We start from the raw sequence: 24,714 nt of genomic DNA, 5'->3' as shown, positions 1-24,714 counted from the left end.
AACATGTTTTTAATCGCAGGTTCTTCTAAAACGTTGATGTGCTTGGAAAAATCGTATAGTCCTAGAGGATGTTGCGTATTGTTGCGGGGTGGTAGCCAATGCGAACTCATAAAGATAAAAAAAGTTATATCATTGTTACTATTTGCTCGATATAATTGGCGTTTGGAGCTGTCATATTTGTGTGACGTGTATGCACGTCCTGCTTCCCCACGAGGTTGTATTTTTGAATCTAAAGAAGCAAGTCCGTCCGAAGAAATCAAATCCGATGAAATCCTTTTGAAACATGTTACAACCGAGAAAAAGACCGAAGATTCAGCGAAGAAAGTAAATGTTAACATCGAAAATGTGGGTGACTTTTCCGACCCATTACGTGCACTCGATCTTTCGTCTAGCCTTGTTGATTTGGAAAGTTCCTTCGAGCTCTCAGCGGAAACTCCGTTCGACAACCACTTCAAAACTGCACTAAGTAGTACCGTGTTATCGGTAAGTCCATTCTTAACATTTCCGTTGCCTTATCTAGAAACTGAAAGCGGTCGAAAATGTGCTCTACGTAGTCGCTTCCCAATAGAACTGCATTATTCCAAGCAATGGAGTGACCGAATGTACGATAAAACAGCTTTATTGGATTCAAGTCTATCAGCGGAGGAAACTGTTCAATTACTGATGCCTCATGAGCTTACTTCCTACAAAATTACATCATCTATAGATAATAATGATGTGCAAACGATGTTAGCCAGTTACCGTGCTTCTGGCGGACGATATTCCAAGCAAGCTAGTAGTAAGTATTATTATAAATTCTCAATTCGGACCTATACACAACTTATAGCTTAACAATTTTAATGTGGAACTAGAACTGACACAATGTTATAATATCACCATATATATTGCGTTTCCATAATTTACCTTGACGCTGGTATTTACCGCCTCTTTATTACTACTTCTTTTTAGATTGTAAATTCTAGATTTTTTTTTCTCCTTGTTAGTCCTTTTTCCGTTCTGTATCCACGATTTCATGAGTTATTCCGCTCGTATATGAAAGAGAGATTAGTAGATACGAAGATTTCTTTAATGAAGATTTCTTTAATGGAACTGTAGATGTGAATTCTTCTAGAATGTTAAAATTCTTTAAAAACACAAAACATAAAAAGGCCCATAAGCCCTCTCGGTCTCCTCGATGCATCACTATCCAGGCGTAATGCAATAACCATCTTAAAGCAGTTGTCTGTAAGGTGCTGCTTGGTGATGTTTGCAATACCGTCAAACCCGTCAACCTAGGGGAGGGAAATTGTCCGAAATCCGATTTCGATGCAAAAATTGGCTAATATGTGACAAAGAACTGCGCAAAACTGCAGAATGATCGGTATGCTGCCTATACCCCCAAGTAAATCTCAAGTGGATAGGGAATCCCATAGAGCATGGAACTGATTTGCGATGATGGGCATTACAGTAGATCTTGAGTTATGCACACCGCATTTTTTTCGAAGTGTCTACGGATATTCGCCCAATTTTCAGTATTTTACAATAAAAATTTTTGATCGGTTTCATCGGTCGACCTTTTCCTGTGAAAAATTTTTAACATTGAAAATGCCTTACTCCACTATTTGGGGCTAGGTGTCATTCTAAAATCTGAACTATCTCCTATGTAACGAAACTATGTAAGGTTTGCACGCTTGTAATTCCGCTATTACTAGATGGATTTTAATCATTCATACACCAATTGATTCAGAAACACCTAACTTAAATATTATTAACAATTTAGTATCCCTGCAATAAAGGTAGTCTTTTGAAAATCGGTAGTCTTTTAAAAAGTTTGCGAATTAAAAAGTTGAAAATTGCCATCTGTTACCGCGCGACGAGTCAAACGTTGCAATGTGCAACGTCTCGAATAAAAGTATAAACGAAAACAAACCCTGCACTAGCCCTCAGCAATGCGTGGGTGAAGAAAACAGAAATAAAAATAGAACCAGAGCATGAGATGCATACGGGAAATGTTTGCCTATCAAATAATGTAATCAATGCAAGAGGTCTAGTTGGTTAGGCTAGGAACTAGTATATAAGGTCAAAAATTGATAATGAAGTTAAAACTTTTCGGTTAATCTTAATCGATGCGTCGTGCTATTGTAATGGTTTTCGGTGGTGCAGGAGGCAACAGACGGAACGGGACCTCAAAGCAAATCGATAGAATAGCCAAGCTGTCACTAACCAAAGCCTTTCGCTTAACAACTCCGCTTATGCGCCATCGATTCCGAATTGTAACCAATGCGAAGTTGCATGTTAGATTTCCCGGCTAGCGAAATCAGGGCGGGTTTACTGGACGAAACCTTTTCGTTCACCCAAGGTACTCGATTAAATTGGAACAAGTGTAAATAAATTCTAAACCGTAACTCAAGGGAGACTCAACAAATCGGGCTTCGCTCACTGTAAGTCATAACGCTCACTGACTCATTTTTATAGTTTTATAATATGCATCGGTATAGATTTCAAAATGTTTATAATTTATTTATTTGTAATTGATATCAACAGACACAGTGTGGTCCTAATGATAATTTCTATTTAAAAAATCAAATTGTAATCTGCTACGTGGAATGTGAAGGTCGAACTCGGATGACACTCTGTTGAAGGTCCGCTGCAAACCAATGATGGCACCGTTTACTCCATAGTTAGTCCGGTGAAGAGATAATCGGAGGAGTAAATTATTGCGAAGGGCGCGAGGGCGAACGTTCATATTTATCGCACTGAGAAGCTCGGGGCAGTCAATTCGATCTTGCAAAATATCCGAAATCGTCATAGCACGGAATGTATCGAGTCCAATAAGCAAACCCCGGCTTTCGTAACTTGGCAGCTGGTGAGGGTTGCTCCAAGGCAATCGACGAAGGGCAAACCGAACAAATCTGCGCTGTACTGTCTCAATTCGATGGACACCGTTAAGATAATGAGGGTTCCACACAACTGAACAATATTCCAGAGTTGATCGAACGAGTGAGCAGTAGAGAGATTTCAAGCAGTAAATAACTGAAAAGTGCTTAGATATTCTCATTATGAACCCCAAACAGCGTGATGCCTTTGCGACAATATAGCTGATATTGCTGTTTAAACGTCAGTTGTTCATCGAGAAAAACTCCGAGATCTTTGACACAATTCGCTCTGTCAATCGTGGATTCAGCTAGACAATAATCGAATCGAATTGGCGTTTTTTTTTCCTCGAGAACGTAATGACTGTACATTTTTTGGGGTTTAGAGTCATTCGGTTGAACTCGCACCATTCCGCAAAGGTTACCAGTTGGCGTTGAAGGAAAACTGCATCATCAGTATTCCGGAGTCTATGGTATAACTTGAGGTCGTCGGCGAAAGACAACCGTGGTCCTTCTAAACAAAAGTTGACGTCGTTGAAATACAGAAGAAAAATCAATGGACCGAGATGACTGCCTTGTGGAATACCAGATGAAGCAAAGAACTCTTCGGATACACAATCACCTATCTTGACTGCTAGACGACGATCACTGAGATACGATTGCATCCAACGGAGAATATTAGTACCAAAGCCAAGTCAATCCAATTTTGCCACCACAATAGCGTGCTATACGGATTCCTGCTATTCAATCCTAGTCCAGTCCCGTAAGGGCTCACGGTTACATTTGTACCGCTTTCTAAGATTTTATTACTATCCTAACCGCAGAGAAAGTGAGAAGGAAAAACCAAAGCTAGCTAGTCGGACTGCATATTGCATGCTTATGTAAATTAGGTGCGGGAGGTTGGTAGATAGACAGAGTGATCCCTTTTTCTGTGTTCTTTTCATTTCATTTTCGGGATTTTAAGATCAACATCAACCTTCCCTACGCGATGCCGCGATGCATTTCTTACACAAGGCTGGTAATGAATAACAATCTCGTTTGCGCAGCAACACCCACATTTTGGCAATTATTCCTTGTGACAAACACTGTCGAACGCTTTTTCGATGTCTAGAGGAGCAACTCCAGTGGAATACCCCTCTGAGATATTTGCTTTCATCATGTTAGTTACTCTAACAAGTTGATGTGTAGTTGAATGTTCAATACGAAATCCAAACCGCTCGGCAAGGAAAATAGATTTCTCATTGATATGTGACAACATTCTAGTTAGGATGCTTTTTTCAAATAATTTATTAATAGAAGAGAGTAAACTGATTGGTCGATAGCTGAATGCTTCTGCTGGATTTTTATCTGGCTTCAGAATAGGAATAACCTTGGCATTTTTCCATTTTTCAGGAATGTATACGAATTTAAAACATTTGTTGAATATTTTGACCAAGTACATACCGCAAGATGATTTCAGGAGTTTTTAAGAAGAATGACAAAAATTCCATCTTTACCTGGAGTTTTCATATTTTTTTGGCTTTTTCGTGGTGGATTTGATCGTATCATAGTTTGTTTCAATAATCGTCTAGAGGAAATACTTGATTTCAATCACCTTGGTGTCAAGAAACAATAAGACGCAATGATTGATTCTGCGATTAACTGCTATTGCGATTCCTGCGCCGAATCCAACAACTCAATCAAATCAATAAATAACAAAATTAGAGCTACTCTTCAATTTAATATTTGGCTTTCAAAAAGTTTCGGCCACAACGGCTATATGCACATTATGTACCCTCGAAAAGTTAAAAAAAAATTAATCTTCGCACGTTTTTAATGAACGAGCATTCCAATTTGATAAATTAAAATGATTATTTTCAGTCATTATTAAACATTAAAAATATTACAATTTTGTTAGCAAATCCCACCCAATTTAAAAAGCTTCAAACATGGTTTCTTCTGTGATGCTACCTAGATCGGTTGAGGCAAAGGAAGCGTTATGGGAGAACGAAATTGCAAGCGTGGTGTCATTGTTCTTTTAGCCGTATTACCTGCCACTGAAGTATAAGTAGAGACACCGTTGTAGGATGGTGTGAGGGAGATAGAAGATCCGTGTACAGGTAGAGAATTGTAATACTATTTTGAAGCGGATTAGCATGCTTAAACTTATTTTCTCGAAGTGTACCTGTAGAAGCAGGCAAATTTTTTAGTCGTTGCTTTTGTTGTTTTGAACGAGAATTCATATTTTTAACATGCGATTTATGGTTTTCTCTACAATTAGCGCTTTTGAAACTCTCTGTGGTTTCTTTCACCGGACAAGCGTCCTTTGTGTGCGGTTTGTCACCTTAGATCGTTCATTTATTTTATAATCCAAATGACATTTTTTGTGCCGTACCCAAAGCCCTGGCATCTACGACACTGGGCCAAATTTTGAATTCAGCCCCACGTCGTTTATCTATATTATTCCCACTTTACTCGTCCGTGGAACATAAAACCCGCTTTTGAATTTGAAATGGATAATTCCAGCGCGTTGTGGTGCCTTGGCCCCGTTAACTTTTCTCTTCATAAGAATAATTTGTGAAGGAGAAAAGCCAAGTAAATTTTTCAATTCGTTGGATATTTCGCCCAATCTTTGACCTTGCGGTAGCCCTTTCAAGACAGCCTTGAATGGTCTATCGGTCTGGAAATCATATGAAATAAACTTCTCCGTAACAAACTCGTGCAGTCGTTTGTGACCAATTAAGTCGTCTGCTGTAACATGAGATTCTCCTCTTCGGCCAATCTGAAAAGGGGCTTTCACGTCCGGAAGAAACGTCTGTTCGAAGAATTAACTATTTCTTTAGGCGGAATTATTCTTGAAAAAAAATTTTAGTCTGAAAAACATGTTTTAATCCACCTAGTGGTGCAATTGTGCCTTTCTCATTCCTCTATACTATGATTCCATGGCTGGTTATGTTCGTTTCAATTATATAAATATCTAGTACATTCTTAGTACACTTTAAGACGATGAAACACTTGAAACAAAATAAAACTTAATTAGCCTAATCAGCATTAACCCAATGTTGTCTTAATACTAAGTAATTTTTTCATGCGAGGGTGGGTGAAAACCCCACGAACGAACCACTACCCAGCTTAATTTGGGATGCCTTGTGATATAGCGGTGGTATAAAGATGATGGGGTTGAGAGGGGGAGGGGTATGAGTGATGGTTGGGTGGTGGTCTGAGAGGACTGCAAGGACGGGTGATCTAAGGGGAATATAAAGGGGTGGCGACCAGTGAGGGGGAGGGGGGTGTAATTTCTTTCCGTACACCCCTAGTTACGCCCCTTTTAAAATCCAGAAATCTTGCCAGGCGAAAAAAATTAGGTTGACGATTTTGAGAGTGATTGCATATCTTTATCGTGATTAATATATTGGGGACATTACAATACAATAAGAAATAAAGCAAATAGTATGCTGGGCCTTATTAAACGCTTCAGCTATGATTTTGAAGACCCCTACACAATTAAATCATTATACAATACATATGTCAGGCCAATTTTGGAATATTGCTGCGTAGTATGGAACCCATACACTGTCCTGTACGAAGAACGCATCGAATCAGTCCAAAAACAATTTCTTTTGTACGAACTTCTTAAACTAAACTGGACGACATTTCCTCTTCCATCGTATAAAGCACGTTGTAGGCTCATTAACATACAAACACTCAAAGAACGCCGCGAATTTGCTATGCTTTGTTTTATCAACGACATCATTTCTCAACGTGTACAATCCGCATCATTACTCTCGCAAATCGAATTTTATGTACCTAACCGTCAACTAAGAACTCGTAATTTATTCCAAGACATGGTGTCTACTCACTGGGAAAACCGGGAAAAACATGGAAAACCGGGAATTCTCAGGGAAATTAATTTTACCTGGAAAACCTGGAATCCTCAGGGAATTTTGAAAGTTGACTATGATGATATCAAAATTGTATCAATTGTCACGAGCAACGCCATACGCAAAATATTTTTGTTCCTTCAATACCATCATACTTTTTCTGAATTTCGATGGAAAAAAATATTTATTTCGAAAAGCGAGAAAATGTAGATTTATAAATTCAAACATTTCTTTAATCCGCTATCATTTCACTTTACTTGTATCGAATGCTACGAATAACAAATATTTGGGTTTACTAGCCAGTAAAACAATCATTCAATTGAATAGTAATATTAGTTTTTTCTTACATTTTAATACTGTCAGTGGGAGAGATGAACGTCATAACAATACAACCGACCGTATCAAATAATAAACAAGTGGAAGAAGATTGCAATAATCAAATGCAAATGCAATTTCCGTTTACACTTTTTGTTTAAATATTCGTTAGTTTTCCAGTTTATTCTGAATCTTTTGACATCAGTTAGAGTATCTACTGATTTCAAAAAAATATAGACCTCCTACACTAATGAAAATTGATATTTACAAATTTCCTTTGGTGTTGGGCTATATAAAAAATCACTTATTCGTCTGATAGCTCTGGAATGCTGTCCATGGTACCATCCATTAACGAGGTTTCCATCATCGTGGATTCCTAAATTTACACGGTTTTCATTTACGCGGATTTTGAAATTTATGCCGTTTTTCATTTACGCAGCCTGTATTCCCCGCGTAAAAAAAACCTGGGTGTATTAAATTAACATTGCATTCAAATTTCTGTTGCGATTCCAGTTGTTCGCAAAAAGTTCTATCTTCGTTTTGCTTCCTGATTCGTTACTCAGTTTACCTCTCTGACTAGTTGTTCTGATACCACGTTTGTTGTCTTTCGTTTGTTTTCTAATTTCAAACACTTTTGTTTCGTACTGCACACAACGGAAAATTTTAAAACAGAACTTACCGTCCCAGCAGCAGTTGAAGCGGGTGTTCTTTTTCGATTCAAATTCAAGCCATGTCTTAAGCGTTACTGGACTTAAAATTGTTTTCCCAGTTTATCCAGTCAGAATATCTGTCCTACCCTATGTATTTAAAACACAGTTCTAATTGCGTTTTAAAGTATACAACAAATAGAATAGAATAGGTTGGGTATACTAATTCAAATTTTAAAATAAATCTGTTTTAAATTATGAAACAAACCGCTGTACTGAAGATATAATTATGTCAGTCCTATTACCAGATAAAACACCTATATAACATAAAACGCTGCAGAATTGGTTTAATAATACAATGTTTACACTACAGAGTTATAACACGTTTTAATAATTAGCAACAAGAAAAATGTCACCAAGAAAACCCGTTTTAACTGGTAGTGCGAACGTTGCATAACAATGTAATTTATCAAATAATTTCATTTTTTCCATCACTAATCGATCAAGAAATACTTAAACTTAAGATTGTTTACTTAAGTTCATTAGTACATTATTGAAAATTCAAATGGAAAATGAAATTTCATATTTCATGGAGAATCTGTATATTTCCGTTGGCGGGCGTGGGCTTCCTCATCACAGCTCTCAATATGGAACTTTTCTTTTGAATATATTTTCTGGACAGACCAGCCTATTTTTACTAGATGGATCAGCCAAATAATGCCAATCACCTAGTGAGATACTTGATTAATTAATAGATTACCGTTAAAAGACCTTCAATAAATTATGTTTTGATGGGGAGGGTATATAGCAAATTGTAACATATGAAAACAGGCGAGTGAACAAGAACGTGAGTCGATATGTGTGATCAAGGATGCAAAATGCCTACCTTTTCTGCGGCTGTAATTTTTCTGCCTACATTCTCATTTCTCTTTCGTCGCTGCTGTCGTTTGCTATTGCAGGACGCCCAGCGCTGTACGGCAGTCTGTAAGCAAAGCAGTAACATGACAAAGAAATACTGCCCCCAGTACAGCCACCAGACGCGAGCAGTACAGCTTCTCTTTCCTTATTTTACACTTTTTAATATTTTTAATCATTCAATATTTTCAATCACTAACGACAAAAATGAATGCGGTTCGTTTGCGCCACGACCGGCATCAACGCTTTCGTGTGCGGGCCTCTCTCTTTAACTACGCAGAGAAAAGTGTACAAAGTGAGAGAACAAACTTTACTACACCACACTCTCACCGAGCAGTCGGAGTACAGCAGCAAAACAAAAATGTATTCTACTGCTCTACGGGAAAATGTACTCGGTTTGGCTACCGTTCTGGCAAGAGCTGTAGTGATGCGTCGCTGTAGTGGGCTGTACGGCTTGTGCAAATGTAAATATACCGAAAAAAATGTAGTTTACCAGTACCTTTGGCATCCCTGTGTGTGATAGATAAAATCCATTTGCACGCTTTGAAAAAAGCTACATTTTTAATGTCACCGTGGTCGTGTCCTGTAGACAACCCTTTAATTTTTTTCAACAGAAAGGTGTTGTTCATTTGTGTCGCTAATCTTTACCCGTGTCAGTGCATATGGGTCGACAGCGTTGCTTCGCTCCGTCCAATTCTGTGTATCGTGTTTTATTTCTCCCGGGAACAAAACCACTGCTTATCCTACTGTCATCGTTACGCATATACAACTTCTCTTTAAACATCTTCTGCTGGGTTCGGCATATCAATGACCATCAGTGTTCTGGCTTCCTTCGCAAATCGCCTTGTTACCGGTTATGCCGCTATGTCCTGGAATCCAAACGGAATCTCGTTGTGATTTCTTTGCACCTCTTTCTTTTGCTTACGAGTTTTCCGCAGCTATCTCGGAGCCACACTTGATATATGAAATAACCTTTGAGCTATTCAGCTCTGAACTCTTCTCTTGCTGTTCGTCTTCATCTATTACATTGCCATTTAATTCTTTAATTCTCTCAGTGATCGGTTTAGCTGCTGATTTCCTGAACCATGTAGCTCCTATTTCCGCGAGTCATTCATCTTCCAGCCTTATCACTATTTACACGGATAGTCCCCGGCAATGAACTCACCCTACTCCGATTGAGAATTCCCTGACACAAGAATTTCTTCCGACATCGATACCCGCATTCTGGAGCCATTTAGCTCCCAGCTTTATCGAGACCTACTCGGACATCATCCGGCGGTGAAACTACCCTACTCCGACTGAGAACTCCCCGGCGGCGGCGTTTCTGTCGGTATCGATGTCTGTTTCGTAGGCCAATTAGCTTCCAGCCAATTAGAATTTACCCAACTGTGAATTCATCGGCGGTAAATTTATTCCGATACCGATGCATGTTTTCGTGAGCCATTTAGCTCCCCGCTTCGTACCGATCTGCTCAATCTAGTCCCCGGCGCTGAAACTAGCCTACTCAACGGACCAACCAGTAGGTGCCGAGGTCTGTTCAGCGATTCCGGGTGGAGCATAGCATCCGGTGCATTGGCGCACCAACGACTCGCTGCCTGCTGTTCGATGCGAAAGTGTGTCGAGGTAGGTCCGGTCTTGTCTACTCCGACGGAGGGTTCCTTTCTCCGCGTTGTCTCACTCTTGCTGCCCCATTAGCCAAAGAGTTCGCTCTGACTCTCCTGGCATTTCGTGTATTACTCGGCTGATAGAATTCCATGTACTCACCGAGATCTCTGTACGCACCCACGACACGAATAGCAATTAGGCGAAACGTGTTAGTTAACTTCATCCAGCTGCGCCTTGAGTTCAGCGCCGCAGCTCAGGCTGTTACGCCATACCTCAGTATGTAAGATGAGACACCCACCAAGAGACGTATCGTTCTGCATCTTGCAGTTCCGATGTTCGGCATGATCCTTACCAATGCGTTAGTTGTCTTCGCAGTCTTCCCACATACATAGCCGACGTCGCTGTTAATGCCGTATGTTAAATTCCAAGTGATCATAGCCGACCCAACTTGAAGCATTGTCGTACGTTTACAACGCTGTAGTTTGGCACCTATCATTTTTAGAAATCGTTGTCTGGACTCGTAGGATTTCTTCACCATCTTGCAATGCGCCTCTCAGCTCAATGTCTGGTCTAACCTTACACAATCGGTTTATTTTTGGAACAGCTACACGATCGATGGTAACGTTACACACAGGATCTTGATTTGCATTAGGATTACAATAGAATATCTTCGATGGTGGTATTCCATGCTACCAGGCTGTGTCGTATGCCTTGGAGATGTGTAACGAAGCAATGTTCATCGGTTATCGGGAACGATCTCTAGTTCTGTAAAGTACGTATTATTGCCGCGTCCAGAACGAAAAGCGTTTTGCCGTTCATCGAGTCGTCGATTTACGATGCGCTTGAACAGACTTGCCATACAGCTAGTGAGCTAAATCGGTCGGAAAGCAATAAGTCCAAAGTCGTTGTAATTGGGTTATGGAATTGAAATAACTATAGCAATCCACCAGCCGAACAGCGTTGAAAATCTCAAAGAGTGTTATCTTTACAGATAGCGGGAGTCGTTGGAGAAGAGGCTAGCCGATCACGTCAGTCCCTGCTAAGACACTTCGCCCTTTGGCGATTTCACAAAAGCTCAAAATGTTGTAAAATCGATGTTGTATACATCATCGGTATCGGGTGAGTGATGCATAAATTGCAGTTCCAATCGTACTTTCTCTTGAAAGTATGGAAGGTAGTCCGAGGTCACCGATCTTTCGCAGTAGAGTATTGCGGAGCGGTGTGTGGTTTATTTTCCACGGTGATAAAATTCGTGACACTGCACTATTTGATGCTCATTCTGAATCATTGATGTCTATTGCAGCGATGGCACAACTGTCGTAATTGTGATTCTCGGCTATTTCAACTTCTGTTCAATAAAGTGGCGATCTGCTCATAGCGAATTTCTACATTCTGAACCCGAAGAACATATGTTTCATCCAGGCAGCATGACTCTTTTGGATAGCTACGGCCACGCTCCTACAGATTAGCAGCATGCTGAACGAAAATGATCGGATTTTGGATCTATGCTTAGTTTAAAGTAAAGTATGTTCGTCACCATCCGACCTTACATCTTTCATTCGAAGACGAAGACCACAAGCTGGTCGACTACAGCAGAATTTTGAAGATTTTCCAAAGCAATAACTGGGAAAACTTCTGCCATAGCTGAGCTACCTCATTGATCGTCATATCCCTAAGGTAAACCATCGACGAATTAACTAATTTCTCTGGTAGAAAGCAGAGCTGCGTCGATTAAAAACGGCGAAAAGAGTAGCATTACGAACGTCCAGCAAACGCCGCACCTTGTCGATGAGAACTCTTTTCAGACTCAATCACGATTTCAATAAACTGAATAGTTGTTGTTTTGCAAAATGCAACATAGGATTCAGTTGCTTCCCAAATCGTTTTGGAGACGTCTAGGCATCGAAGGCCTCGAAGATGCTTTCTACGTTGGTGAACGACCTGCTTCGTGTATCTTATGCTGTTTTTGTGTGACCTCGATACTCAATCAGGTTGCAATCCCAAACACTGTCAATTCATATAGCAGTTTGAACTGACCTGACTCATTTTCGCTCCAAGCAAAAACGACATTAATTATTAACGCTTCATATCTTGCAATCCCGAATTGAATGTCGTTACAACACATAAAAAGAACAATGTGACGCACTCATTGTTAGTAAACAGGAAAAAATAATGTTTTGGGTGAAATTTTCTTTCTTTTTGAACCTGGAATTTTTTTACAAAACCCTGGAAAAACCTGGAATACTCAGGGAATTTTTTTCTTCAGATTGAGTAGACACCATGCAAGAACAATCGTTTAGGACAAACTATGCTAAAAATAGCCCCATCAATAGAATGATGCGTCATTATAATGAAAATTGTGCAATAATCGACCTTTCCATGTCCAGAATACAAATTTATTTAATTAAATTTTAATTTAATCGTAGAAATAATGTATAGTATATGAGCAAAGATTGTAATACCATTCTATGTAGTCTACATATGCTTGACGAAATAAATAAATATGGGTCTTTTCTATGTGACAGGCCCTTGCGCAGGGGGGAGGGGGGGGTTGGGGGTTCAAACTTCCCCATGATCGTTTTGAATTACTTTTAAAAATTGATTATCTTCCTGTCCAGGAAAATAAATATACTACAAACGGTTTGGACACATAAAATGTCATTTTAGTTCGGTCACTTTAGAAACCAGTCAATGAAGAAACCAAGGACGAAACTTTGCGAGGGTGGCTGGAAAGGATGTATGTCAAGTTGGACGGCTTCTCTGAAGGATCGGTTAACGTATCGACAAGCTTCGATATTAGCAAAAGTAGTGAGTAGACAGCAGATGTCGGTCAGAGGGCTAGCAACGGCAGTTAAGGAGAAAGAACACGAAGTTGGAGAAAATCGGGATATCGTTGTCTAGAAAAATGTTACCGCCGATTATTGCGTTAGTGCCAGCCGAATGGATCGCGAAAATTGGCATCGGTATAGGGTGAAACACTGCCGCCAAAAAGTTCTCAGCACCAGCTAGCATATAAATAGGAACGAGTAGCACCGAGAAGGATAAGAAACCCGGCGAAGGTGGTTGTAAACAGATGTAAATCATTATGGCCGACACCCCCGGACCGGTTCATGTCTCAACAGGGTGCGATATTTGCAGCAGACCTGAGCAGGTGAGATATATCACGAAGGTTTGACAGCAAGTAAGGAAAATAACTGTGGATAAAAACTTGACGATTCACACAAAACAAAATAAGCAAGAACACAATCCTTACTAAAGCAGTACTTAACAGTTGCTCCGGATGGATGAGGATTACGAGAAACAAGAGGTTTAAGTTTAGTCGGGTTGGCTTAACAACTACTACAAACCAATCCGAATCCACCACGAACCAGCATTTAACGCACAGTAGTCGGAAATGCCAAAAACGTCACTAGAGGCCAAAATATTGAATATATTCATAGGGTATCTTTGGAGGAATTGTTCGTAAGAATATTCCCTACAACCCGATAAAAATTAAATTGCGGCATGGCTTATTATGATTGAAATAGAAAAATTAACTTTTTTTACTGACAAGGTAGAAAGTTGGTGTCTTCGACAAAGTTTTAGGAATGCTCATAATGACGAATTTTGTTGAACAACCTGAGCTTGTAGAGCTTAATGTTATCGATTTTTAAAGCGTTTTCTAAGGCAAACCCCTTAAATTTAGCTATTTAATATAGCTTTTTTCGCTATGACTTTTCGTGCGAACGATGTCCCAGACAAATGTTGAGGTATTAACACCACATAATATTGTTGAAGACTGCATGTAAAAATTAAATTATTGTTGAAGACTGCATGTAAAAATATTGTTGAACCCTGCATATAAAAATTTTACCTGAAATCGGCGGTGCCGCGCCCACCTCTTGTACAAATACTCATTCGTTTTTTTTTTTTTTTTTAATTTAAATTTATAGACCCTTTAACGGTACGTCATTCGGGTCTTAGGCTTTTTTTTACGGGATTGGTTCTAAATGCTTTCAAAGTATCCTGTCTTTTTAAAAAAAATGCAATTACAATGTTGATTGACGCATCGTCGTCCGCTAATGCTTCTCTCATACTCGTTGGTAGTCCTGTGCTTCTACGTTCATCTTCCAATCCTGGGCAGAGAGCGATGATGTATTTCACCGTCAAACGCTCGTTGCAAACCCGGCATTTTGGTGGTTCGTCTCTCTCAAGCAGGAATTTGTGTGTAAGGCTTGTGTGTCCAATCCGGAGTCGGGTAAGCACCACATTTTCCCGTCGAGTTTTTCCAGTTGCTATGTATGGGGTCACCGCGTTCTTCACTTCGCATAATTTGTTGTTTGTTGTAGATTGCCATTGCTCTTGCCATTTCCAAACGGTACGTTTTGTTATGTTTCTTCGCATTTCTTTATAATCCAACGCTGTTTCCGTGTCTATAATACCTTCTAGTGCTGCTTTGGCTTCTCTATCCGCCCGTTCGTTTCCCGCTATGCCGATGTGACTGGGCACCCAGCAAAATGTGACATCTTTCTGTGTGTTCTTGCAGTGATTGTATAGCATCCCGATATCATCTCTCCATCTACTGGTAATTTTAAGTGTTTCTAGCCCGGTAACTACGCTCAATGAGTCGGTGCATATAAGATATGCACCTGCTCCGTCTTGGTTTGCCACCCACGATAACGCTCCCATCGCTGCCTCGCTTTCTGCAGCGTAAATGCTGCTCATGTCGTCGATTCGGCGTCTTATCACAACATCGTCGGTGACTACACTGAACCCGCTCTTGTTGTCTTTTCTCGAGCCGCCTGTAAAGTGTCTGTGAGTTATTGAAGAATTTTAATTTTTTTACATAAAGTTCAACTGCGTATAAGAGAGAAAGGTGCAAACCAAAATGGATGAGCAGGCACTATTTTCAATGTCCGGACTACGCATAATAAAGGTAAGAAGGTTTTAAGCTCATTTTGTAATGTTGTGTGTAAGTGTATTTTTACTTACAGTCTTCAACAATATTTTGTGGTTTTAATGCCTCCATATTTGTATAGAGCACGGTTTGCACGAAAAGTCACAGTGGAAAAAGTTATATTAAAAAAAAAACTAAATTTGAGGGTGTTGCCGTAGAAACGCTTTACAAATCGATAACATTAAATCCTACAAGTTAAACTAGTTCAACAAAATTCTTTATTACGAGTATTTCTAAAACTTTATCGAAGACACCAACTTTCTACCTCGTCAGCATAAAAAGTTCATTTTTTTAATTTGATCGTAGTAAGCCATGCCTAATTTTATTTTTTATCAGGATGTGGGGAATATTCTTACGAACAATTCGTCCAAAGATACCCTGTGAATACATTCGATGGTTTGGCCTCTAGCGAATTAAGTTCGCGTTTTTGGGGTTTCCGATCACTATGCAGCGGTGTCTTTTGATGACTTCTTCTCGATAACAAACATTTACCCTATTTGTTGAGCAGAGTCGCTTGGTTCACAAGACTAGGTCCAGGCCTCTGAAAAAATATTCAAAGTTTGAGGGTTTCTGTACGTTTCTTTTAAAATAAACGTTAACACTCGGAATACCAAGGGGGTGAAAAGTTACGCGGACTACCAAGGGGGTCTAAAAAATGGGAACGCTTACTTTGACCGGTCATATCTCAGCCGTTACATAATTGATTTTAAATCTATCTTCACCAATAGAAAGATATGTCTTTTGTGAATACGTCAAATTAAAAAAAATAGAAGAATAGAGTTGTCTACCGTAAGTTACAGTAAAAAGAGTATAACGAAGTCAGTGAGAAAAAAAATGGGAACGCTTCTTTGACTTGCCATATTTTAGCTGTTTGCTCACCAATTTTAATTCTTTCTTCACCATTGGATAGGTAAATCTTTTATAAAAACAGTGAACAAAGAATGATGGAAATCAAATTTGTATATCTGAAGTAATTGTAAAAACAGTAATTGAGAGTCAGTACAGAAGAAATGAGTTTTTCTGTTCAAACAATCGTATCACGACCGTTTGTCAACCAATTTCAATTTTCCTTACACCAATGCAATCCTTAGAGCTTCTAGACTTGTAATATATGTAATAAATAGTAGATTTTCGAAAATTACTATACTTTTTCGAGTTTTTAGGAGATAGGATTTTTACAATGTACGTGGCACACGGTTGATATGAAATTCTTTGCGACTTGTTAGTTTTACGGTTTGAAAATTACCTGTTTACTCAATAGTTCTACATATTATACATGGATATTATTATATCAAAATGTTTGCACGAACGTGGAGAAACACATTATTGTATGTAAGTTACTAAATAATAGAGTGTGTTAGGACGATTCAGTAAATACGAAGAAGTTCAGAATTTTAAAATATTCGTCATATAACTTTAAATTTGAAGCGATGACCTATACATTTTAATACACCAGTCGATTGTAACTGATGGCGGCTACAATTTCTGAAAAAAACACATTTTTACATTTTCTCAAAAAATAGCCAAAAGTACGTAGAAGCACAGAAATTTCATTTAGTTGGCAAATAACGTCAAATTCAAAGTGATGGCCTATACCTTTTTATATACCAATCGGTTATAATTGATTTTGGTTACAATTTCTGAAAGAACGATTTTTATATTTTCTCAAAAATAGACAAAAGTACGTAGAACTACAGTAATTTCATTTAGTTGACAAATAACTTCAAGTATTCAAAACTATCACCTATGCAATTTATACACCAATCGATTGTAATTGATTTTGGCTACAATTTCTGAAAGAACATATTTTTATATTTTCTAAAAAAATAGCCAAAAATACGTATAAGCACAGAAATTTCATTTAGTGGGTAAATAACGACGAATTTTAAGGGATGATTTATACTTTTTTATACACCAATCGATTGTAATTAATGGTGGCTACAATTTCTGAAAGAACACATTTTTATATTTTCTCAAAAAATAGACAAAATACGTAGAAGTACGGAAATTTGATTTAGTTGGCAAATAAGGTCAAATTCAAATTGATGACTACACTTTTATATATACCAATTGATTGTAATTGATTTCGGCTACAATTGTTGCAAGATATACTTTTTATATTTTCTTAAAAAACGACAAAAATACGTAGAAGTACAAAAATTTCGTTTGATTGGCAAATAACTGCAAATTGAAAGGGATGACCTACACTATTTATACACCAATCTATTGTAATTGATGGCGGCTACAATTTCTGATAGAACAATTGTTTATATTTTCTCAAAAATTAGCCAAAAATACGTAGAAGTACGGAAATTTGTAGTTATGTGCCAATCAGACGAAATTTCTGTACTTCTACGTATTTTGGTCGTTTTTTTGGGAAAATATGAAAAGTTTATCTTGCAACAATTGTAGCCGAAATCAATTACAATCGATTGGTATATATATAAAAGTGTAGGCCATCACTTTGAATTTGACCTTATTTGCCAACTACATCAAATTTCCGTACTTCTACGTATTTTGTCTATTTTTTGAGAAAATATAAAAAAGAGTTCTTTCAAAAATTGTAGCCGCCATCAATTACAATCGATTGGTGTATAAAAAAGTATTCGACGTTATTTGCCCACTAAATGAAATTTCTGTACTTGTACGCATTTTTGGCTATTTTTTTAGAAAATATAAAAATTTGTTCTGTTCAGAAATTGTAGCCAAAATCAATTACAATCGATTGGTGTATAAATTGCATAGGTGATAGCTTTGAATACTTGAAGCTATTTGTCAACTAAATGAAATTACTATAATGTGTTTCTCCACGTTCTTGCAAACATTTTGATATAATAATATCCATGTATAATATGTAGAACTATTGAGTAAATAGGTAATTTTCAAACCGTAAAACTAACAAGTCGCAAAGAATTTCATATCAACCGTATGCCACGTACATTGTAAAAATCCTATCTCCTAAAAACTCGAAAAAGTATAGTAATTTTTGAAAATCTACTATTTATTGCATATATTACAAGTCTAGAAGCTCTAAGGATTGCATTGGTGTAAGGAAAGTTGAAATTGGTTGACAAACGGTCGTGATACGATTGTTTGAACAGAAAAACTCATTGCTTCTATACTGACTCTCAATTATGTACTGTTTTTACAATTACTTCAGATACACAAATTTGTTTTCCATCATTCTTTGTTCACTGTTTTTATAAAAGATTTACCTATCCAATGGTGAAAAAAGAATTAAAATTGGTGACCAAACAGCTAAGATATGGCAAGTCAAAGAAGCGTTCCCATTTTTTTCTCCCTGACTTTGTTATACTCTTTTTACTGTAACTTACGGTAGACAATTCTATTTTTCTATTATGTAACGGCTGAGATATGACCGGTCAAAGTAAGCGTTCCCATTTTTTTACCCCCTTGATATTCCGAGTGTTAAAAAACCTGTTTTAATCCACCTAGAGGTGCAATTGTGCCTTTCTCATTTCTCCAAACTATGATTTAATCGCTGGTTCGTACAATATAACATTATGGAAATGTCTTTCATTCTTATTACACTTGGTAAGTATATATAAGAGCACCTTTTTGCATTCATCGCGGTATCGGTTTGAATCGGAGTTTTCTATGTGATCGCACTCCACAACCCGTAACTCCGGAGCCGGAAGTCGGATGGAGATGGAATTTAATATCAGTTTCCGGGGACGCAACACCTTTCATTTGAGGCTAAGTTGATCAAATCGGTCTAGCCATTTTCGAGAAACCAATATAACCGTTATTCTGAATTTGGATGCTTCCGGATCCGTCGATGGTGGCCAAAGAGACTTTGCATGACTGTTGGTGATCTAGATCTACAAATTCAACAGTTGTGTTTACATTTTGGAAAAAAATCACCTTTTTACATTCATCGAAGAATTCGTTAGAATCGGGATATACTGCGTGATCGTACGTATCACCCTGTAATTCAGGAACCAGAACTCGGATCCACACAAAATTCATCAGCAGCTGATGGACCTTTCATTTAAAATCAAGTTTGTCAAAATCGGTTCAGAAAATTCCGAGAAACCGATGTGGACAAATCAACAAATTTTGTTTTGTAGCCATACTCTTCAACTCGTAATCCGGAACAAGATGTCGGTTGAAAATGAAATTCAATACCAACCTATGGGAATATAATACCTTTCATTTGAATCTTAGTTTGAGAAACCGATGTGGACATTTTGTTAACAAATCCGCACATACACACATACATACATACATACATACACACAAATAAACAAACAGAGGTGCCAAACCCCTTTGCTAGAGCTGGAATGGTGGCAATCTGTACAACGGGACGGTTCCCGGTTCAAGAGGTAATACACTCCTCCGCCGAGGGTGTGGCGATTGCCAAGATCAATGGTGTGTTCTATTGCAGCTGCTACGTCCCACCAAGGTGGCCATTAGAACAGTTCAACCAGATGATCGATAGGCTCTCGTCGGACCTAGTGGGCCGGAAACCGGTAGTCATAGCTGGAGACTTTAACGCTTGGGCAGTGGAGTGGGGCAGCCGCTGTACAAATAGCAGGGGTCAAGCGCTAATGGAGGCGCTTGCGAAACTCGATACTGTGCTAGCTAATAATGGCTCCGCTAGTACATTCCGTAGAAACGGAGTGGAGGCGTGGATTGACGTAACATTTGGCAGCCCGAGTCTGGCTCCAGGCATGGAATGGAGGGTAGACGAAGGCTACACCCATAGCGATCATTTAGCAATCCGCTTTAGGATCAACTATGGTGTGCAGCATCCGAGGGCGGGAGATCCCTGTCAGGTACGCGGGTGGAAGTCCAATCACTTCGACAGCGAAGCTTTCACCGCGGCCCTGGGACTGGAGGCCAACACCGACAGTCTAAGCGGGGATGCGCTGGTAGCTGTTCTATCACGCGCGTGCGACGCCACTATGCCGAGAAAAACACTGCCAAGAAACGGTAGATGCCCGGTATACTGGTGGAGTGCCGAGATTGCAGCTCTACGGTCAGCCTGCCTCAGAGCTAGACGTAGGATGCAAAGAGCTCGCACCGAGGATGCAAGAGAGAACCGCCGTGAAGTGTTTCGAGCTGCGAAATTGGCCCTCAACAAGGCCATTAAAAGCAGCAAGAGAGCGTGTTTCTACAACCTATGTGAGAGTGCCAACGCGAATCCGTGGGGTGACGCCTACAGGATTGTGATGGCCAAGACCAAAGGGGGCTCCTCACCCCCAGAACGGTCTCCGGACCGGTTGGCAACGATTATCGAAGTACTCTTCCCGTCTCGAGCCACAAGCCCCTGGCCACCTGCACTACGAGACAGTGCGGGCACGGCCGAAATGGTGGCTCCAGTGACGAATGAAGAACTACTCGCAGTGGCTAAATCCCTGACAATGAACAAAGCTCCAGGGCCGGATGGAGTTCCAAACAACGCTCTCAAGGCAGCGATCATAGCGAACCCGAACATGTTCAGGCTAGCTATGCAGAGATGCCTTGACGAGTGCCGTTTCCCCGATAGATGGAAAAGGCTGAAATTGGTGCTGTTGCCGAAGCCCGGGAAGCCGCCAGCCGACCCATCGGCGTACAGACCAATCTGTCTGATCGACACGACTTGCAAACTGCTTGAGAGGATCATCCTCAACAGGCTAACCCCGTACGCGGAAGGTACGGACGGTCTGTCAAGCAACCAGTTTGGCTTTCGGAAGGGTAAGTCCACAGTGGACGCTCTCAACTCAGTGATAAATACTGCCGAGATAGCGATCCAACGAAAAAGGCGAGGTATTCGATACTGTGCGTTAGTGACACTCGACGTGAAGAACGCATTCAACAGCGCAAGCTGGGATGCCATCGCGCTCTCGTTCACCGGCTTAGCCTACCGGTGGGTCTGTACCGGATCTTGGAAAGTTACTTCCAGGACCGCGTACTGCTATACGAGACCGATGCCGGTCAGAAAAGGGTTCCGATTACCGCCGGAGTCCCGCAGGGCTCGATCCTAGGCCCGGTGCTATGGAAACTCATGTATGACGGGGTTCTGAGACTGAAGTTCCCTCCTAGAGTCAAGATCGTCGGCTTTGCTGATGACGTAACCTTGGAGGTCTACGGGGAGTCAATTCCTGAGGTAGAACTAACCGCAGAACACGCGATCAGCACGGTGGAGGAATGGATGAGCGCGAGAGGCCTGGAGCTCGCTCATCATAAGACGGAGGTAGTTATCGTCAACAACCGCAAGTCGGCACAACATGCAGTTATCCATGTGGGAGAAGTCGCGATCACTTCACAGCGAAGTCTGAAGTCTCTCGGAGTCATTATAGACGACAAGCTGACCTTCGGCAGCCATGTCGACTATACATGCAAGAGAGCGTCGACTGCTGTTGCGGCACTATCGAGTATGATGTCCAACAGCTCAAAGGTGTGCGCCAGTAGACGTAGGTTACTGGCAGGCGTTGCCGTATCTATCCTCAGGTACGGCGGCCCGTCATGGTCAAGAGCACTGAGGGTAACCAGTTACCTACAGAAACTGGAGAGCACCTACCGCGTGATGTGCCTCAGAATGATATCTGCCTACCGCACGGTATCACACGATGCATCCTGCGTGATAGCGAGCATGATGCCAGTCGGGCTGGTCATTCGGGAAGATGAGGAGTGCTTTGAGCTACGTGGAAATAGGGGAGCCCGCGAGCGCACCAGGGTGACCTCGGTCGCCAGGTGGCAGCGTGAGTGGGACAACTCCTCGAAAGGTAGGTGGACCCACCGGCTGATACCTAGCATATCGAGCTGGGTGGGAAGACCCCATGGGGAAGTTCACTTCCACCTGACACAATTCCTGTCAGGCCATGGCTGTTTCCGACAGTACCTCCACAGGTTCGGGCACGCGGAGGTTCCAGTCTGCCTGGACTGCCCAGGTTTAGACAAAACTGCCGAACACATACTGTTCGTATGTCATCGGTTCGACGTCGAAAGAAGAGCAATGCTTGACATCTGTGGCTGGGACACAACCCCTGATACCCTTATTCAGCGGATGTGTCAATCGGTGGAGAAGTGGAACGCAGTCTCGGCTGCTACCATCCAAATTGCCAGTAGGCTACAGGTAATCTGGCGAACCGAGCAACAGACGACGGGCACGGCTAACTAGTGATTGGTTAGCTGGAGCGAAAAAGGCCAAGCGCAAAAAAGGAGTGAATGGTCTGTTCATGCCGAGGCAGGTTTGGCGCAGCGACTGGCAACCGCGTAAGGGGTAAACCCAGCCACCCCGAAGCAAGACAGAAGAGTGAGTGTGTAGGCGTATAAGTGGACTGCCTCATGCCAAGACGGGAGGGTCATAGCGTAGTATGTTGGAACTTAGCTATCGATGCCTCATGGCGTGGCAGAGGAGTGAAAGGGTGAGCATCCAAGTCAGTCTCACACGGCATGTTAAGGGTGAGCACAAAAGTCAGCCTCACATGGTATGGTAGAGGCTAGCACAAAAGTCAGCCTAGCAAGGAATGAAAAAGGTGAGTATACAAGTCAGCCTCGCATGGTATGTCAGAAGTGGGGCCTAAAAAAAATGTCCCACATGTGATGCCAGGGGGAGTGTGGGTTGCTTCTTTTTTTTACAATGGAGAAGACCTTTACGTCCTAGCCCAGTACACGTGCTATTGGTAGGGTCCAATCTACCACACGGGGTGCACTGGGGGCGTGTCGGGCTCGAATGGTGACCAGCCATTAATACCGACTAAACTCCATTGGGCTCCGCCATCATTCCTCCCAGGAACTACCTCTCGGTATTACTTCTGGGGGGATGGCTGTACTAAATCTACTCATTCACTCTCACTCACGCGTCCATACGTCCTGTATGAGGCTTACTTGGGTGCTCTCTCAATCGCACTTTGATTCACTCTCAAACACTCCCACATGAGGCTGACTTTTGTGCTCACCTTTTTCGTTCCTTGCGAGGCTGACTTGTGAACTCACCTTACTCATTCCTTGCTAGGCTTACTTTTGTGCTCGCCCCACCCATACCATGTGAGGCTGACTTGGGTGCTCACCCTATCACCTGATTCACTCTCAATCGTTCCACTCTATTGTACCTTTGTCACTCCCCCTGGCATCCCATGTGGGACATTTTTCTTAGGCCCCACTTCTGACATACCATGCGAGGCTGACTTGTGTGCTCACCTTTTTCATTCCTTGCTAGGCTTACTTTTGTGCTAGCCTCTACCATACCATGTGAGGCTGACTTTTGTGCTCACCCTTAACATGCCGTGTGAGACTGACTTGGATGCTCACCCTTTCACTCCTCTGCCACGCCATGAGGTATCGATAGCTAAATCCCAACATACTACGCTACGACCCTCCCGTCTTGGCATGAGGCACTCCACTTATACGCCTATACACTCACTCTTCTGTCTTGCTTCGGGGTGGCTGGGTTTACCCCTTACGCGGTTGCCAGTCGCTGCGCCAAACCTGCCTCGGCATGAACAGACCATTCACTCCTTTTTTGCGCTTGGCCTTTTTCGCTCCAGCTAACCAATCACTAGTTAGCCGTGCCCGTCGTCTGTTGCTCGGTTCGCCAGATTACCTGTAGCCTACTGGCAATTTGGATGGTAGCAGCCGAGACTGCGTTCCACTTCTCCACCGATTGACACATCCGCTGAATAAGGGTATCAGGGGTTGTGTCCCAGCCACAGATGTCAAGCATTGCTCTTCTTTCGACGTCGAACCGATGACATACGAACAGTATGTGTTCGGCAGTTTCGTCTAAACCTGGGCAGTCCGGGTAGACTGGGACCTCCGCGTGCCCGAACCTGTGGAGGTACTGTCGGAAACAGCATGGCCTGACAGGAATTGTGTCAGGTGGAAGTGAACTTCCCCATGGGGTCTTCCCACCCAGCTCGATATGCTAGGTATCAGCGTGTGGGTCCACCTACCTTTCGAGGAGTTGTCCCACTCACGCTGCCATCTGGTGACCGAGGTCACCCTGGTGCGCTCGCGGGCTCCCCTATTTCCACGTAGCTCAAAGCACTCCTCATCTTCCCGAATGACCAGCCCGACTGGCATCATGCTCGCTATCACGCAGGATGCATCGTGTGATACCGTGCGGTAGGCAGATATCACTCTGAGGCACATCACGCGATAGGTGCTCTCCAGTTTCTGTAGGTAACTGGTTACCCTCAGTGCTCTTAATCATGACGAGCCGCCGTACCTGAGGATAGATACGGCAACGCCTGCCAGTAACCTACGTCTACTGGCGCACACCTTTGAGCTGTTGGACATCATTCTCGATAGAGCCGCAACAGCAGTCGACGCTTTCTTGCATGTATAGTCGACATGGCTGCCGAAGGTCAGCTTGTCGTCTATAATGACTCCGAGAGACTTCAGACTTCGCTGTGAAGTGATCGCGACTTCTCCCACATGGATAACTGCATGTTGTGCCGACTTGCGGTTGTTGACGATAACTACCTCCGTCTTATGATGAGCGAGCTCCAGGCCTCTCGCGCTCATCCATTCCTCCACCGTGCTAATCGCGTGTTCTGCGGTTAGTTCTACCTCAGGAATTGACTCTCCGTAGACCTCCAAGGTTACATCGTCAGCAAAGCCGACGATCTTGACCC

The 24,714-nt window shown here is 41.5% G+C and overlaps 1 protein-coding gene across 2 annotated transcripts in view; it reads left to right on the top strand.

The window, feature by feature from the left end:
- The window catches only part of LOC131692063 (putative 1-phosphatidylinositol 3-phosphate 5-kinase), a 237,624-nt gene that overhangs the window by 64,742 nt on the left and 148,168 nt on the right, over positions 1-24,714 (top strand). For both annotated transcript variants that reach the window (XR_009305905.1, XM_058978913.1), the window contains exon 5: positions 20-778. Coding sequence is in view for 1 of the 2 variants with exons in the window: in XM_058978913.1 (XP_058834896.1) it covers positions 20-778 (759 nt within the window). In the remaining variant the exon portion in view is untranslated. The remainder of the gene's footprint in view (positions 1-19; positions 779-24,714) is intronic.

Source organism: Topomyia yanbarensis, chromosome 3 (genome assembly GCF_030247195.1).
Source record: "Topomyia yanbarensis strain Yona2022 chromosome 3, ASM3024719v1, whole genome shotgun sequence".
NCBI lineage: Eukaryota > Metazoa > Arthropoda > Insecta > Diptera > Culicidae > Topomyia > Topomyia yanbarensis.
The sequence above is the reverse complement of the archived record's forward strand: the minus strand, read 5'-3'. Positions and strand labels throughout refer to the sequence as shown.